Here is an 18,452-nt window from a genome sequence, read left to right on the forward strand (position 1 = left end):
ATTTTTTGGTTTCTCCAAAGCCGATGGCCGGCGCTTGCCTTCTCCCTTTTGCTCCGAGCGTGCAGCTCTGCCGGCGGTGTCTGCACCCTGGCCGGGTTTCTGCAGTCCTCGCCCTTGCCTTCGGTGCAGTTTTGCTTCTTGCTGGTTTGCTATGAGCCCCGAGGACTGGTGCTCACCTCCTGGCTCTCATCTCTGCCTGCGCCCGTCAGGTGGTCCCTCCTTGTTCCCAGGCTCATCGCCTGGCGCTGCCGTGGTGGCTCCGTGGCGAAGGAGGCTCCAGCTCCTGAGCCTACGCTCCGCTCATTCATCCGTGTTGGCACCCGCGGTCTCCTTCCCTCTGGAAACCTGGCAGAGCAGTCGGAGGAGACAGCGTTCGCCGCCTTTGCTTCCCAGCCCTGGGCGAAGTATCTCCCACACGAAGCATCCTGGGTGGGCGCGATCCCCGGGGGGAGCCTGTGCTGAGCAGAACCCGTGGAGGGGGGAGGCAGAAAGACGGGGTGGTTAAAAAAGCTCCTCGGGGAATGGAGCTAAGTTCTCCTGATGGCAATCCAGTGTGGTTTTATTTGGTGAGGCTTTTGGTAATGTGGTGTTTAAAAGTTGTCCTGTGACTCGAGGCGAGGGGTTTCACCCCTCTCCCTGGGTCAGGGGTGAGCTGATGTCCTTCCACTCCCCAGTTACTTAATGAAAAAGCCCTGGAAATTCAGCTGCCCCGTTGCTGGGAGGGCTGAGCAGGGTCCCCAGGAGGGCAGGAGCTCGCTGGCAGCCCCTCTCCTGCCCACTGCCCCGGGGGGGTTGCCCAGGGTCCCACTGGAGGTCCCTGCCTGGAGCTGGTTGTGGCTGTGAGGTTTTGATGAGGTTTGTGTGGGTCTGGGCTGACACGAGCCCTAGCGACTCCGCCGTGCTCTTAATCAGTCCAATGCATCTCGGCTTTTTTTGGTGGAAAGACCTGCAATTTGTATTATGTGGCAGCAGCCCTGGGTGTGAAGCGAGCCAGTTTGAAGCTGACTGGTGCTGCTTGAGGAGGAGCTGGAGATGAGGATGAGCAGTAAATCAGTGCAAAGGAGTCTGTACCTCAGTGCTGGATTTTCAGTAAATTGTCCAGGACTCGTTTACATCACTAAATCTGTATGATACAGTACTGACCGTGTACCACCGCATATCGTGGGCATCTAAGAAGTGGAAGCATCTGTGCGGTGTTATGGTGAATGGGAGATGGAAATAAGAGTGGGGAGAGACAGAGGGAGATGGTGGTTCTGGGCTTGTCCTGCCCTTGCAGAGGGGAGTGATAAAGCTGAAGGAACGATGTGTTTTTCTGCGGTCTTGATTTCTCACTTTTCTGTGCCTTTCGTTTGATTACATCAGGCTGTCACAGGTCTACGTCGGTGCTGTAAATCACCGCTCCCGTGCTGGCTGTGGAAAGCACTTTCGGTGAAGGACGTCTCGCAGTCCCTTTGCAAAGCGAGGTGTGGACCTCTGCGATGATCTCCCTGGGGTCCCGGTGGGCCTGGAGTCAAGTGAAGAATTTAACTGCCTGCTCTCCCTTCCCAGCACTCGGCTCCATCTGAGAAGCGATGCTCCTTTTCTTGCATCTTTTTTTCCCTCTTCTCCTATGTGCTTTCTGCCCTGAGGCTTGCCTGGCTCCTCATTCCCATCCCTGGGAACCAGCACAGACTTTTCCCGGGTACGTGGCAGGCATCCTGCGGGAGGGACGAGGAAAGCAGGTCTGTGCCAGCTGCAGCGAGGTTGCTCCATGGGCTGGACCAGGGGAGACCTTGCGGGGAGAGAAGGATGGGTGTGCAGGATCTGCCCTTCCTCCGTGATTCATGCCTTCCAGCCGGCTGGCGGCGGGGAGGGGGGACCTCGTTAACCAGAAAATGGAGGGGGGAAACCATGATGCGGTGCCAGTGGGTGGGTGCTGTAGGGCTCCGGCAGTCGGCCCGTCCCCTTCGTGATGCTGTGGTGACTCCATGGTTTTTCTGCCAGCAGCTCAGGCTTTGCTTTTCCATCGCCACCGGGGTGTTGCAGTGCCGCTGGGTGCATGGCATCCTTTCTGTTCATCTTCCCATCACCTTGTGGCTCCCACACATCCCTGGGCTGTGGGCTGCTGCTGTATCCCCCGTTTTTTGGTAACTTTTATATTCTGGTGTTACCTAGGATTGCAATGTGAGCAAAAAATGGTCTCCCTTGCAATCTGGTGGCATGAGGAGAGCCAGCGTTTTCCCTGTCTTAATCCCACCTCCCTGAGCCTTTCTGCCTTGCTGGTACCGTATCTTGAGGCCATTGCAATGGGGGTGTGAGTCACTGAGCAGTGAATTACAAATGATGTTTATGGCCGTCTTTACCTGGCAGCATGGAAATTAGATCTTGGAGATTAGTTTTGGGAGGTGTAATTAAGGTTGGCGGATTTATTGCTTTAATACTGCCTTTGGTAGAATATTTAGGGTTTGGGCAAAAAAAAGCTTTCATTAGAATGTTGTTTTTCAGTGCTGATACCACGTTAAATTAGCCAAACCGGGTATATTTTAATATGCAAAGTGCTGTTGTGTGCCTTACGGAGAATTCCTCGTGCTCCGATTTTCCTCTGCAAGCTTAGCTTGCACGTCATTTACCATCAGCCATGGTCTGGTACTTGACCTTTTTGGAGAGGAAGAAGATATTTTTTAGCAGACTTTGAGAAATGCCTCCCTCAACGAGCAGTTTTGGGACCCCTCCGAGGCTGATCCCCCCTCCCTATGGGCTTGGAGTGGCTTTGGGAGGGCCAGGAATGAAGAGGAGGAGGGCGGAGGTGAGATGTCTCCTTGTCTTGTGCTGCAGGTGAAAGTTGAGTTGGTTCAACCGTATTGTGCAACTTCACTCCGGGATAGGTGGACAACCGGCCCCAGGCACCACAGCGCTGGTGGTGGGGACTGGCAGAGGTGTTCAGCCTTGCAGAGTGCAGCTGCTCAGGTTTTTGGGAGTTTTGTGGGTTTTTTTAGTAAGTTGTAGGTCTTCCTCCCTATCTGTAGAGCTGCCGCTATCAGTGGGCACTGCCCCTCTCCAGCCCTGGGGAGCACTGGGATGTGGAAACTCCAGTAGCTCTGGTAGGGACCCAAAATCCTGGAGTTCTCACCCAGTCTCAGTCAACAGAAAGTTGCAATCCTGTATTTTTTTAACTGCAGGTGTACATGCTGAAAGTGGCTGATGAAATGGCCACTGAAGAAGGTTTTGTGTCTGGCCATGCAGAGTGCCGAGCCAGCTGGGAAGCTGTGCAGCTCTCTGAAACTACGAGGTTTCCTCACCATGAGCTGGGAGGAAAGCTAATGTTTAAATTTTAGCAAAGAAAGAAACTCAGTTCAGTATGTGTAAACGTTCTCTTGTTTTTTTTCACGATTAATTTTTTAAAAAAAAGTTTTCCCCTTGATGAGTCACTTCAAACATAAAAAAATCCTTTTAATTTTAGCAGTTAGGTTTTACCGTTCAAATTGAAACGTTAATTGAAATGGATACTCGTCTGCTGATCGTACTTCTTGGCAAATCAGCATTTTCCAGTTCCCCTCCTCTCCCCCTCCCACCCCTCCGCCCACCTCAGGAAATAAAAAAGTCCCATTGGAAAGTTCCCAGGGAGCTCTGAGGTTTCCGTTCGGGGGAGCGACTGCCTTCCACCTGCCAACAGGTGGCTGTTTTAAGCCCCAAAAGCGCTGTGGTGGGGTTTTTTTGTTGGGTTTTTTGTTGTTTTTTTTTTCTTTTTTTAATCAGTCAGTGAATTTCACCAGAGGCTTTTCAGGTTTTCTCTCTTCATCTCTCGGTGGTGAGATTACGCTTGGAGAAGAGCTCTGCGATTAGGGTGCTGTCAAGGTTCCGGCCCCTTAAGGTTTAGTAATGCTGGAAAACCTTGGCATTGCATCCCTCTGTCCCGGTTGGGTCCGAAAAAAGCAGGTGCAGTTCAAAGTATGTGGTTTGGGCTGGATTTTGCGTGAAATCTGCGTTCTCGCGTTTAAGTGTACAGAAAGCAGCGGGGTTGCTGCGCTTCGCCGGCTGCTGGGGCTCCTCCGCGGTGCCGCTGTGTTCGCTGGCTCCGGGCCCTGGGAAAGGGCGAATATCCCGGATTAGGATGGCATTCCCTCTGGAGCTGCGTTGCATCTTGCTTTATGCTCTCCCAGAGGCTCCCCACACCCCGGCATGTTGAGTGTCCCTGTTAAGTGCATTAACTCATCCACGAGCCCCGAGGCCGGTCCCCTTCATCAGACATCACTTAACGGCAGCACTCTGGTTTTGCAATAAGCGGAGTTTCTTGGCGAGCTCTGGCCCCCTGGAAAGGACTGGCTGGACTCAGAAATGCTCTGAGTCCTCTCCTGCCATGGTGTGGGTGGTGGCAGTGCCAGGCTCCCGCGCCCGCCCCGGCACGTCCCCGCAGCGGCTGTGGGTATGCGCTGTCTCCAGCTTGGTTTTTTGGGCACCGCTGGACTTGGCATCTTTTAAATCCCACCCTTTTTCTAGACAGAGGAATACAAGGGTAGCGTGCTCCACGAGTGAGACATGGTGCTGGTGCAGAAGGAGGTGGGGTGAGGATGCTGGTGGGTTCATGCAGGAGCTGGGCTGGTTCCTGCTGTCCATGGGGCGGTCTGCCCGGGGCTCCAGGGCTTCATCAGCATCTGTCTCTGCTTATTTTCAGGTGGGAGAGGGTGGAAAGGAACGTGATCATGCTAAGGACTAAGGCGTATCCGTTTCATATAGAGTCCCTGGTTTTGGCAGTTAAACCTCAGGGGTTTGCGGTGTCTCATTTTCCACCTGTGTAGTGGTGCTGGCTGCTGTGGAGCTACTCTTGATGGACACCACCATGAAGTCGAGCAGAAGGAAATCCTCCCTCACGTGGAGAGAAAAGTCTCTCCACTTCAACCTTTCTGCTGACTGTGCTTGCTTGGAAGATGGGGTTTGTTTTTAGGGAACGAAGAGCAGGAAAAATAGACAGCAAGAAGTCTGATGCAAGAGTAGAGTCATGAGGCTGGTGTTTCTGACCAGCAGCGCTCTCCCAAGCGGTAGGACTGCAGCTTCTGCAGCCCTGCCTGTAGCTCAAATGCCTCCTCCTTTGTCTCATCACGTTTGGGCCTGCCACAGATTTAAAACTCTGCATGAATGTCAGGGAAGGAATGTACCCTGGTCTGGTTCTCCTCATCGGGAGTGGGGAAGGTTTTGAGGAAGGGAGGGGTTGATGAGAAGTCAGACCATGAGCTATTTGGAGGAGAAGCTAAGGACAAGTCACCCCAAGTCTTTGGCAAGCGTGCAGCTTGCAGCGGGATGGCATGCCCCTAAAGTCTGTCTGTGACCGGTTGCTGAAACGCTTGACTGAAGGTTGCCTCTTGTTGTGAAGCACCATGTTAGATGTGCAACCAGATCTGGTTGGAGTGTTTGAGCACAGACCTCTGCCTTTCTGCACCTCTGTACGTGGAGCGGGGCGAATGCGTTGGTGTTTCTCCACCGTTGTTTCCATTTCCACAACAGAAACTAAATCTCATGACTTCCCAGTCTTCAGAGGAGACCTGCTTTGGGGTGCTAGGCAGGAGGATGTGGGTGACCCTGAGCTGTCTTTGCAGCTTTCCCTATGGCAGCCGCTGCCATGACAGCTGCAGCGATGGTTGTGCTGGTGGGTCTGGGGTCTTTGGCCCCAGGCTGAGGGCGGTGGCACAGCTCTTCCCTGCTCCCGTGCCGAGGCTCCTTCCAGGGGCACTTCCCCGTGTGACACAGCCCCGGCTGTGCTGGAGGGGTGTTCCCATGGACAGGATGGGGAAGAGGAAGCGGCGCAGACCAGCGTCACCCCCGGGCATTGCTGCTCTGTTCCCGAGCACGTCTACTGGCAAGAGTCATTTCCCATGGCTGGGTTGCTGTGGTGAATTATGGATGCCATACTGGTTGGTTAGTGGTGTTAATGCTCTGCTGCTGGTGCCTGCACGGAGTGCTGCAGCTTTCAGTGCTCATCTGTGCAGTCTGGGACCTGCCTACCCGGCCAAATGCCATCCAGAGGCTGCAATTATCAGAAATTAAGTGGAAAGTGGATTAGTGAAGAGAAGGATGACTTCCAGGATTCAGCACCAATGAATCAAACGTAAAAAGGGATACGTTCTAATCACCCAAGAAGCAGGCTGAGGGATCAGCAGCTCCGTGATGAGGCTGTGTTAATGGAGACTTCTTGGTGCTCTTCTCCAAATTTGAGGCTTTCTTTCTCTGTTTTTTTTTTTTTTCAAACACTAAACTCTCTCCTTGGTGTCTCCCAAATATATTCTTGACAGTGTTACAAAAGGAAAGAAAGCAGGCAGTGCTTTTCAGGCGTTGTCTGAGCCATCCAAAAATGGGTGGTGATTCCGGATCCCACCATCTCGGGGTGTCTCACCTGATGCCATACTAGAGCTGGGCTGGGGGAAGGTGCAGCTTTGCCCTCTAGTTCCTTTCTGGGTGCTTCAGAGAGGGCACCCGGAGTTACTTGTTGCTTCTTGAAGCATATAGACTTTGAATGGCTTAAAACATGGGGGGGATGTTAATGCTCTTGGAAACACGCTTTGTGGATGAGCACAGAACAGACGCAGAAATCTCGGGGGGGGGGGCAAGGCCTGCCTTGACCGGAGAGAGATGTATCTGGAGATGAGGGTATTTCTCTTTCTCCTTTCACAACTCTCTCTTTCGCCCACCTGCTGCAATGAGCGCATGGTGTTGGTTGCGATGGTGATATTGGCAACTAGAAACTCCCATCCTCTCATCACTAATAAACAAACATGATAATCTTTTGGTGATTTCTGGGCGTTTCAGTTTCAAGGCTGGATGATAAAACAGGAGACTCCTTATGCTGAGGTTCATACTGGCTTTTAGGGGTTAGATGCTTGGGACCGGGTGCCTCCTTCGCTGGGAATCCTGGCAGCCCCGGGAGCGTGCAGTGCCCGTCGTGGTCTCGATTGCTTAAGCTGGAGATGAGCGTGGCTGAGGTCTTGCTCAGAGAATCAGTGGATGCTTGGGCTGGAAACACCTCCCATCCTGAGCAGTGGAAGCATTTTGCCCAGTTGCTTTTGGAGGACCATTGCACTCAGATCAAACCTGTGGACGTGAAGCTGCCACGTCCTCCGAGACCCCATGTGCTGGCAGATCCTGCTGGCTCCCGGGGTTTGGTTTATGGGTGAGCAACCACAGACCTGGTGGTGGCTCAGTCCTGGGTGTGGGGGGACCAGCACGGGCAGAGGGATGGATCCTGCCCACCCTGCGCTTGCTGCCCGCTCCATGCCAGTGAGCTATTCACAGGCACTGATGTCTCCCTCTCTCTAATGCTTCCTGTGATTTCATAGGAAATTTCTCTTGCAGTGGCAGCTGCTGCCAATTTGTGTAGCCCTTTTTTTTTCTCTGACCTCAGTTAATTCTTTTTTTGTCTATTGCTGAGTTATGCTTAAAGTTTTCCATCAGGTTTTCACAATCCAGCCTCTGTGATGCCGTTTCCTAGTACCGAGGTCAGGGTTGCCACTGCCTGGTAATGTGTAAAAAAGCTTGAGCTCATCCCTCGCATCAGAAAGGCAGGGACTGGGGGAAACTGTGGTCATCAAGAAACCACTTGGTTGTGCTGCCTTTCAGCTCCCATTACTGCCTTTGAACAACTAACTGTTTTTTGCCATTGACCGGGCATGACGTGGTGCCGCACCAGTGGACTCCTTCCCCAGGCTTGACCTCCTGAGCTCGGCATCGCCACACTTGGGATCTGAGCTTGCTCCGCGTTGGTCCTTCTGTCTTCTGGGCAGTCATGTTTCCACTCTGTTTCTTCACAGACAGTCCAAGGGATGTGGGGAAGGTGGGATCGCAAAGAGACTAAACATCAGTAGCCTGTGAAGCTGCTGCCAGATGTTGTTCTCCTTCCCAGACTATTTGCTTGGCAGATGTTCCCTGAACCAGCTGGCTCCGGGGCACGAGGGTGCTTTGATCTGCAGGCGCCCGTTTGCAAAGTCTCTGTTCCTCAGCACACGTCCCTTGTCCCATCCCTGTGGGGCCCGGGTGCTGCCGTGACGGCAGGCGGTTGCTGGACTGGTTCCCCTTTCCCATTGCATTTGGAGATCAGTGGGATGCTGACCCTCAGTGGATCAAATTTGGAGGAAGACTCTTCTTCCCATAAGAGCAGACCTGACTGACGTTCTGCTGAGCGCCTGGAGGTCAGGGTGAGCGGTGCCTGTGAATGTCTGGAGTTTGCCACCACGGGGACAGCGGGGCACACGGTGTGCCCGGCTGCCTGCCGCATTCCCCCCCTCGCGAGGGCCGGGGCGTTGGGGAGTGTGGGATGAGAGCAGGCTTGGCTGGGACCCATCTTTCCCCCATGGCAAGCTGCTGCCTTCTCTCAGCGGGGAGGCTGTTGCTCTCACAAAGAGTCTCCTGTGATTCTGCCGCCGCGCGCTGAGCCGGACTCTGAAGCCTTTTGTTGAACTCTTTTTTTTTTTTTTTTTTCCTCTTTTTTCTCCCCCCCCCCCCTTTTCCCTTCGGGTGGTGTCAAAAAGTGACCTCTCTCCTCTGGATAACGGACGTGTCTGGTGGTGGCACGGCTTCGGTCAGCTCTCGCTTGCTAGACCAAGAAGGAGGAATGTGGGTTTACGCCGAACCTCCATCACGCAGCCAAAGCAAACCCTGTCGATAAGAGAAGGGGGAACTTCCCTCGCCCCGCGCCTGCGATTACGGCTCATGGCCTGGCTCCGACATCGGCTCCTGGTGTTGTGCAAGAGTGGAATAGTTTGCTCTCCTCGCCTGGGGATTTCATCACGCCCCAGCCCGTGCTGTTCGGTGACATGAACCACCATCCCCTCCATAAGTTGGCAAAGACTTGCGCTCTCTTCTGCAGCCCTGGTACGTGCCACGCAAGCCCTAACGCGCAGCAGTGGAGAGCCGGGGCTTTAGAGCAGCTTGACAAGAGCAAATCCCACGGCCCCCCACGGCTCCAGGGGACCTGCTGCAAGAGTAATCCCGTGCCCCTCTGGTTCATCGTTACTGGGGGAAGGCAGGACCTCTGGGTTTACCATTTCACCCTGACATTTTTCTTTCCACCAGATCAGATTTAAATGAAAAATAATACTTCCCCCCCTCCCCCCCTTTATATTTTAAAGGGGAAAACTTTTCCACTTCATTGTGGAAAGCAGAGGAAAAGAAGCGAAGTGATGACACACCTTATTACCTACTGGCATTTGGCTTGAGGGTTGTTTTTATTTTTGTGGAGACTTCTCGGAGTTCGATTCCGGCTGGGAAGCGATAGGGACCGCTCGCAGGCTGTTAGACCTGGGGCCCTGCTCGTCCAGCAGACGAATCCCTCTGGCGTTCCGCCGTCTGCGTGGTGTATCCCTCTGGCATTACACCATCAGCTCTTATTTGGGCAAAGCCCTTCCTGAGTGCTCTGCTTCCCGGGAATACTGCTGAGCACATACATTCCCCTCTCCCTTGGATCCCCTGCAGCCCGCAGCACTCTTAATTGATTCAATTAGGATATTATTATCCGACGAGCTTCCTGTTAATGAAGAAGCTGTCTGCCAATGTGTTAGCTGTTGATACAAAGCTGCTTTTGAAAGGCTCCCTCTCCCCGGGTAGCCCCGCCGGCATTATCGCCTGCCCGGTTAATGGACAGCTCGGCCATGGGGACAGTGTGCTCCCCTCGTGTGTGTAGACCTTCGGCTGTGGCTCGCTCCAAAAAGGCATTTCTGGGTTAACCAGACAAACAGCTAATTGATAAGATAAATTGGTGGTGGAGGTAAATGTGGATAAACGTGCCGTATCCTGACATGCTGTTGGGGGGAGCCCCGCTGCGGGGCGGGTACGCTGCTGGAGCATCTGTGCCCCAGTGCCGGCGTGGGGAGCCAGGGCCCAGCCGCCCTGTGACGACCGCCCCCCGTCCAGCATTGCTGCGAAGGAATTGGCAAATCGTGTGAGACGAGAGCTTCCTGCGTAACAAAAATGCACCAAAACGCTTTAAACTGCATTTGCTCTAATCTTTCTTTTTTTTCCCTAAGATTCTGTAACAAACACTCAAAAATAATCTTGGACAGGGAGAAACAATAGGGTTATTGTTTCTTTTTTCCTACATTTTTTTTTCCCCCCCGACCTGGCTGAGTGCGTTGCTGGGAGCCAGACTGGCTCTTGGCCCCTCTGCGTTCCCCCGTGCTCGGCGGGGATGGCGGCGCTCCGAAGGGCTGTGTGTCTGTCTGCCTCTCGCCTGCCCCGTCTCCCCCTCTCCCTGGGATCTTGGATGGCTGGGCAAGTCCTCCCTTCTGGGAATGTGATGTGAGCGGTCCTGTTTGGAGCTTGGATGGAAACCCTTGCTGCTGAGATGATTTGTGGGAGCCTCCCCATGCCAACCGCCTCCCTTCCACAGTTCCTTGTCTGCTGGGGAATGCAATCCCCCGCCGAGGTCGGGGAGAAGGGATGCTCTCCCGGGAGACCTGCCCTGCTCTGCCTTGTCACTGGTGTGCCTCCATTTCTGCAGACGATCTTCTGACGCCTGTCCATGCATCCCTCCCCCAGGGCTTGTGGGGTTGCTACACTTTTACCCACACTTTTACCCTTTTTCTATCCTTTTTCCAGGGCTGTGCCTGCTCTCCTTGGTTTTCCTGGGGAAGAGCACTGTAAGTTGTTGTAGTCCCCGTCCTGCAAAGCCAGCAGGAGCAAGCTGGGCCAGAAAGGGTACGGGGAGCCTCAAAACCTAGAGACCTGCCAGCTGGCTTCCTCCGGGTCTCTGGAGCATCTCTCAGCTCTGGAGCTGACCTTTTCCCATCGCTGCTCTGTGCTTTTCCTCACTGCAGCTTTATGGCGTATAGTGCTACAGGAGAACCGTCAGCCTGTGACCCACGGACTGGATTTCTGCAGACGTGTGCTCTTGTCTCTTGCTAACACAGACTGCCTGCCGTGGCTACAGCCGGCGCTGGGGTTGTTTTCTTTGGAGTGGGTTTTTCAGCTGTTCTTCAAGCACAGGCTTACGCCTAGTAAAACTGATGAACTAGTATTTTCTGCTGCCTTCTCCGGAGCTGCGTGATGTGGCAGCCGGGCTGGGTGGGATCCACGGGACTGACCCCTCGTCCTTGCTCCTTCTCCACCTTCTCCTCTTTCTGTGCGTGCTGGAGGGTGCTCCAGGCACCTTGTAACCTCTTGTCCTCCCTCCAGCAAGAGAAGAGACAGCAGCTTGTGAGTGCACAGGTATAATGGTACCAACCCACAGCAGGTGGTGCAGGGTCTGGTCTGGCTGGGGTGATGCTGGTGGCTCCGGGCTGGGCTGGACGAGAACAGGGTGGCTGCAGGGAGAGGGTCCCCACACCGCCTCCTGCTCACCGAGCAGCCACTGCAAAAGGCACTTTCGGTCAAGCAAAAGGAAACGGAGAACTTCTGGGCTGAAGTTCTGGCCGGGTTTGGTGGGATCACATGGTCGGGAGCAGATCTGTCCAGAGGCACAGCCCAGGCACGTGCATACGGGAGAAAACACAGCTTGCACCATTTGCGTCTTGGAGGCTCTCAGCGCTCCCAGCAGCGAGAGATCCTCAGATCGCGTTCAAAACTGAGAGGAGGGGAAAGCTTCCAGTGACTCAAGTATTGCGTCGCTTAACAGCAATCAGATGTGCGGCATTTGCAACTTGTTTTGCTCACCCTTCACCGGTCACAAGCTTTCCCGAGCTCTTCCCAACAGGAGGAGCAGGGCCAGAGGCACCTCTCCACCGTGGCACAGCACAGCTGGTTTGCAGGGTAACGGGGATGTGGTGTCATCCTTCATTTTTGTGGATTGAGGGAAGAGCAGGAGGCGGTTGCGTGCCCGGGGAGGCTGGGGACACGGTGCTGCCCTGGGAGCCTGCAGAGCCTCGGGGAGGCCAGTCCTCCCTCGGTCGTCCTCGGGCTCACTTTGTGGCTGCTGGTAATGTCACCGCAGTCCCTGGTTATTGCTGAGTCTGGAGTACCTTTTCTTTGTTGTAAACCCTTTAAAATTTGTTTTGAGAAGAAGCTGTAAACAGGGTCCGTTTGTGCGTAGTGTCATCCTGGTTTTGACTTGTCTTGTTTTCATTTTGAAAAGAATATTTGAGAGCTTCTTTTGGTTTTCCTGTTGTCTTTGGGAGCGTAGGGGGAGGTTTTTATTTCTTCTCAAAATGTAGGAAAAATACCTCCTTCCTTCTCCCCCCTCTCCACCAAACCTCAAGAATTTTATCCCAGTGCATCTGAGATCCAAGAAAAAAAAAAAAAATGCAAGTATTGCATGTGCAGAGGGTGAGGAGGGCTATATAAAGAAAAAAGGGCTGAGCTTTAGCATTGCAGCACTTTAAACAAGCTCGTGCCTAGCAGTAGAGGAGTCCACAGCTCTTAGGTAGGAGCAGAGACCCCCTGTAAAAAGTATGTGGAAAAATAGGTGCCAAAGAACAAGAGTGATGAAAAGCAGGGAGCCGGGTGGGATACCTCTCTGGGAGGTGTCGAGACCCCAAAGCTCAGCCCTGCACAGACTCCCCGTGGTGAAGGGGCTCCCGATGTTCCGTGGTGGAGCAGCAGAGCGGGGGGAATGTGCCTTGTGTGTCTGGCTGCTCGGCGGTGCCCGTCCTTCTGCCAGGCTGGGCGAGGGCTCCCTGCCGGAGCCTCTCGTGGGATGAATGGCTCAGGATCTCCGGTTTTAAAGTTTCCTCTTTGCATGAAATACTTTAAATATTAATTGGCTTAGAGGACGATAGTTGTTTTGACTTTGTAGGTGCCCAGGACACTTCCTGGGCAGGTTGTCTCCAGTGCTTCCAGAAGCACTTAACTCTTTACACAGAGTGCGATAGCTCCAACAGGAGAGGGCAAGACCCATTTCAGATACCCGGGGGACCAGTGAGCTCTTCACGTGATAGGAGACAGAGCTCAGATCCATGCCGCAGAGAAAACAAGGGAGAGTTTGCATCTCCCTCCCCTTCCTTCCAAAGGAGGGAGTATCTTGGTGGTTGGATGGATGGCTAGGCATGCTCTTTCTCCTCTTCTGCTCTGTATAAAGTGCAAAACCCAACCCAAATAGCGTTGTCCAGCAAGACCACGTAAAGGACATGCTGAGGACATGAATCCTGCCAGGGCATCAGTATTAGGCATCATAGCGGCTGCAAGGAAGTTGTGTGCGTGTGCCGAAGCACCAGCGCAGGCACCCAGCAAGAGCAGGAGGTGGTTATCACCTCTCTTTGCTGACTAAATGCACTAAGTGCTGTTGCATCGGTCAGTGAATTATTTGTTTAATGCTGAAGAGCCCATAAAATATTCATCCCTCAAAGCCTGCGTAGCACAAAGCGTTCCCCAAACTTGACGTATAACTTTATGGCCTTTTGCAGGCAAACATGAGTTGGTGTTGTAAGTCCAAGTCAGCTGTAGTCCAGGAACTGTGTCAGTGCTGTGCTATGCTTGAGCTAATAAGCTTAAAATTTGCCTTTTTGAGGAGGTTCTGATGTCTAGTGACTGAGGCCCATCAGGATGAAACTTAATAGTTGCAGAAGTGGAGGTTACATAAATCCCCCGTGCTGAGCAGAATGATAGTGATAAGCAACATCAGCGGTGAGAAATGTCTTGAAAATAGTGGAGATGACGCAGAGATCTTGTGCTTCTGGCACTACTTCGGATGTGCTTCCCTCGGTGCTGCAGGTCACTGCACCCTGCCTGATGGTGCTGTGAACGATGTCTCGGGACGCTGCTGGTTTGGAGAATGAGCCTCACCTCCTCCTGGGGAGAGCGGCCTTGTGTCGTGCAAATTAATCACTGACTTTATTCACCTCTCTTGCATTTCCTTTTCTAGATGCAAATGCTGGACAAGTTTCCGATGGAAGGAGGACAGAAGGACCCCAAGCAAAGGATCATCCCCTTTCTGCCAGGTAGGCGAGTGGGCTCCAGCAAAAACCATGCTGGTCTTGGCCTGGGAGGAGCTTTTCCCCAGTCTGCGTGTGAGCATACGTGTGCTTTAGCTCTTATCTCCTGAACCGTCTGAGCAACAGCAAGTTCTTGTCCTGCACCGTGTCCATTAAAACATCTGTATTTGTTAGCAACGGGCCCAGCGAGTGTTAAACCCCTCAGCTGTTCTTTCTCCCTCCAGAAATCATTCGTGGGGGACTTCATTTAAGGAACTCCGCTTGTACAGCATCTGCCAGGAGCAGCCCCACAGCAGCCCGCTTGTTTTCCGAAGGCGCCTGGCCGGCACGGCGCAGGGCTGAGGATGGCGTGAGGCTCCCCAGGCACCGCTCATAACGCTGTTTTTCCTGTCCCGTGCAACTCAAAGGGCCATCCGGAGAGAAGGAAATAACAATTGAATTCCGCATGTTAAGTCAAGCTGATTGACAGCCTGGCCTTCCTCCGGTGATGCCGCGGGATGGTTGCTCGAAGCCAGGATTTCTGTGGCGTGCCGTGTGCCGGCTCGGCGTGCAGCTGAGCGTTCGTCTGCCCGAGGGACAGATGCAGTGGTCCGTGTGGTGCAGGGGATTGCTTGTGGCTGCCTTCGGTGCTGCTGCTACTGGGGGGGTGTGTAGGGGGGAAGAACCCTAATGTGCCTTGCACAAATAAGCAGCCTGAGGGGCCCCGGGAGTCTTTCATGCACCCATAGCTAATGGCTTTGACCACAGAGTTGTCTTTACCCCCACCCCCAAGTAGCTAATGGGTATGTTTAGAAATGTCACGGTACCATAATCACTTCCAGTGACTGTCAGGTCCATTTAGTGCAGCCCTTTGTGCTGCGCTCTGCCTCCCGGCTTTTCTAGAAACATAAAGGCATTTAGTGGGCTTTACTTTCCTCTGACCGGCGGGGAGAGAATCATTTGCGCCCTTTTCCGAGCAGGAGAGTCTTGTCTGGGTTTCCCACAGAGGGATTTCTGAATCTGGCTTGTCCTTGCATCGGAACATCAGCGAAAGTGAGGCACACCTGACATTAATAGAGCAGCAAAGCCCTCGCTGTGTGAGTACTCCTGCCAGCAAGGAGTGGGGAGGAAAAATGGAAGCAAAAAATTGGCAAAGGGAATAACTTGGAAAAATTGGACATATGGTTTGGCCGTGCCGCGCTTGCAGACAATTCCCACCAAAATGCTGCTATTTTTGGAAGGCGGCGATCGGGCTCGGGAAGCCTGGTCGGAGCACTGCTTCTCACGGCACACTCATCAATATTTGTTTCTTCTTCTTGGTGTCGAAATAGTTTCCCTTCGCGAAGAAGCGTGTCACTGGGATTTCCGTTGGAGGAAAAAGGGGGTTGAAGTTTCTGGAAAATAAAGGCTGGCTCTTGTGTAAGAAAGCAGTTTTGGGGAGTTAGGATGACCATCCTCTAGAGGAGCTTGTGCATTTGTGTGAGTCCTCTGCAGAGACGTTTGCCTTTTTGCTCTGGTCCCATTTTTGCAACAGGATTGAATGATACCATTTTCAGAGGTAGTCACATGTTGACGTGGAAAACTGCTAGTCCATGCTTCTCCCAGAAGTTTTTCTTGACGTTTAATTTCTGCAGTGGCTTGCAATAGCGAAGAAGAGAGAGACTATTGATGCGTAGCAGCTGGCACCTGTGGCTTTTCTCCTTGTACTTTCAGGTGCCAGCACAGGGCAGGGGGTGGTTGTGGTGAGAAGGTCCCAGCACGGGACGGTGTCCTACCCCCGAGCAGGAGGTAGCCACTGGAAAGACAGATAATCTTGCATCTGTCTGTCCTAGTGGGGCAGCTTCAGAAGTCCTCTTGATTCAGGGAAGTTGTCTTATTAAGAAGTGGGGATTGTGTTGCCTTTGCCCTCCTGCCTTTGCTTGCACATCACGGAGCAGTCAGGAGCTGGTGGCTTTCTCCAGAGCAGAACGATGAGCTATACCTCCGTAGCGAGATGGCTGGCAAGCTGTGTCGGCTTCTGAAAGAAGCCTTCACTTGGGGGCAGGGGAAGGCTCTGTTACTCGTTGCTGGCCGTGCTAGAGGATGGTTCCTTTCTGGAGCAGTTCTTGACCTTCCCAGTTTGGGATGGCAATGGGTTTTGTTACTTAGAGCTGAACCCAAACTTCTTCTCTCTGGGTGCCATCCAGGTGAGCTCGGTGCAAACAGTGTCTCTTTCTCTGCAAAACATGGCTCTAGTATGCTTAGGGCTTTCTAGCGTTTTGATTATGTTCAGCTTCTGTGAGTACTGTAGTTTGCTCCCAATCCCATTTTGAGCAACATTTTTAGCATCTGAATTTCATTACCAGTGGAGATTTGGCTCCAGTGGCTTACTGAAAGTAAACTGCTTTCTGGGAAGCCCGTTGTAGAGTAACATTAGACATTGTGGCCACTGCAGTTCTCAAAAATGTCTCCTGCAACCCTGTGCCTCCTGCAGCTCTGGCTTTCTGAGCAAACCCCTAAGCGTCCTAAACTCAGGGTCACCACCACGACCTGAGAAGGTGCCATCTGGGTTTGTCGGTCAGGCTGGGTTCCTGGAATGGGAAGAGAGCTCCATGATTACTCTTTAGTTACAACATCCAGCCCACAGGAACTCTGCTTTGTGTTGCTTTGTTTTGTTAATGGTTGCTTCAGGGATTTGACTTCTTGGAAATTTCTAGAGATTTTGGGTCTTTTGAAGTAGGTCTCTGATGGTATCAGAAAATGCTCTCCTAAGTGCAAGTCCCTTCAGCCCACTCGTCTCTCCTGGAGTCATAAAGCTGAGTTCTCCAAAAGGGAGCAGAGCAATTGCGCTCAATGTTTGGGGCTGGGGGTTGTCCCTTCCCGGGCGTTGGCGTCACGCTCATCCCATAGCAGAGCTTGGTGGGGTCCAGTTTGGCCTGGCAGTACATCGCAGTGTTCCTGCACCGTGCCCGAAAAGCCTCTGCCACCATATAGGGGAATCTGAAGTGGACTCTTGGCTACTTTTGCTGGCGTTGAGCCACCAGCACGGCCTGCCCAGCTTCATGTGGTGCTGGGGATGGCCCCGTGGAAGAGCTCTGGCAGCACCCAGCCCGTGCACAGCATCAACTGTGGTGCCTGGAACGGAATCAGGAGCAGCTGGCGAGAGAGAGGAGACCTCTCTGTCATTGCCTGCGCTGGGGGACGTCATGCTGGGCGGCTCCGTCCTCGCCTGCCGGAGTCCACACTAAGGGTTACGTGCTTCTTGGCTGGGAGATGATGGTATGGAGACCCCCGGAAAGAATGAACTAAGAAAACAAATGAGCTCAGTTGGGCCCGCTGTGTAAGGGCTGTGCCAGATCTTTCAGGAAACAGCTTTTATAAGGAGAGTGGAGCCTTCCAAACTGCGTACAGCCCGAGTGGCCTGGAGCAGATCCTGGCCAGTCTGCTTCACTGGAAACGTGAGCCTCAGCAAGGAGGGGTTGCCTGAGGCTGAGCTAACTTTGGCTGTAAAATTGCTTTTTAGGAAGCTTTAGCTACAGACAATAGCAAACTCCCAAGAAGGGAGGAGGAGAAAGGGGGTTCGGTGAGATCATTTTCAAAAGCAGAATGATGTCTCCTCTTCTACTCCCTTCCCAGCCTGCTAACCTGCTCGGCATGGGCATCAGTGCTGCCCGCTTATTTTGGGGCTCTTCTCCCAGAACACCATGGGGATGGGGATGCTCATAGCTCCCCACACAGGCCCCATGAAGGAGGTGGAGGACGACTCATCCCTTTTCCAGCTACAGTACCTGATTTTCCCTAGTCCCGTTGCATCTTCAAGAGAGCTGTAGATGGGGCAAGGGTCCTAATGACTATTTTCTGCTCTAGCAGGGTGGGCATCTCTGCTGTAGCACTGTTGCATGGACAGTCCCAAGCCAGATTGCAGCCCATCATCAGCACGGTTGCCTTTTCTGTAGGTTTCCAGCTAACCCAGCTGACAGCATCATCCCCAGCAGAGTGCTGCACTGGAGCCATTGCTCTGCTTCTGATGCTTCTGACCTTTGAGCTGTCTTTAAACAACCTACGTTAAGCTTTTCTCCATTGCATGGCACTGTAGGCCATAGAAGCAATGGCCTTGGGAACATTTTGCTCTTGCTCCAGCAGGATCTCAAACCATGAGAGTGTAAGGGGCCATCTTGATAGGGGCACTGTTTAATTTGGCTTCATTTCACAACGTATGGGACTCCGTGCTTATGCAGGACAGCCCCGGAGGCCCTTTGCTGGTCCCCCTCCTTTTCACCAGGATATATGCGCAGTGCAGAACTTTGCCAAACAGATGCTAAGTGCAGGGCTCCTGGAAACACCGTCTCCCACGCCTGCTTCCCCATCCTCGGAATAGCCCACGTAGCTGGCTGCTCCATGGGCTGGGATTAATTATGTGTACGTTTGGGGCTGCCTTTTTTTGAAGTGAGTTTGGAACCCGTGCCAGGGAAAATCTGGATGTGATTTGAAAGGTGCAGAGAAGTGAATTCTTTCCGAGGCTGTGGGGTGGGGGGGAGAGTGGTGGGGAGTCCTTCGGGGTAAAGCAAGAGGCACAGACGGTTTTCCACTCTTGAAATATCTGGCTTGGTTCACGGCCGTGATCGGCAGGGTGATGTGTTTTGGGTTCTCTGCCCCTCCAGCTTGCTTGAG

At 53.1% G+C, this 18,452-nt stretch overlaps 1 protein-coding gene across 1 annotated transcript in view; it reads left to right on the top strand.

Moving 5' to 3' along the window:
• SH3PXD2B (SH3 and PX domains 2B) overlaps window positions 1-18,452 on the top strand; it is a 63,795-nt gene that overhangs the window by 8,405 nt on the left and 36,938 nt on the right. Inside the window, 1 exon segment of the mRNA XM_009882090.1 lies at window positions 13,754-13,829. Coding sequence (XP_009880392.1) covers window positions 13,754-13,829 — 76 coding nt within the window.

This window comes from Charadrius vociferus, unplaced genomic scaffold (assembly GCF_000708025.1).
Source record: "Charadrius vociferus isolate BGI_N301 unplaced genomic scaffold, ASM70802v2 scaffold3, whole genome shotgun sequence".
Lineage (NCBI taxonomy): Eukaryota > Metazoa > Chordata > Aves > Charadriiformes > Charadriidae > Charadrius > Charadrius vociferus.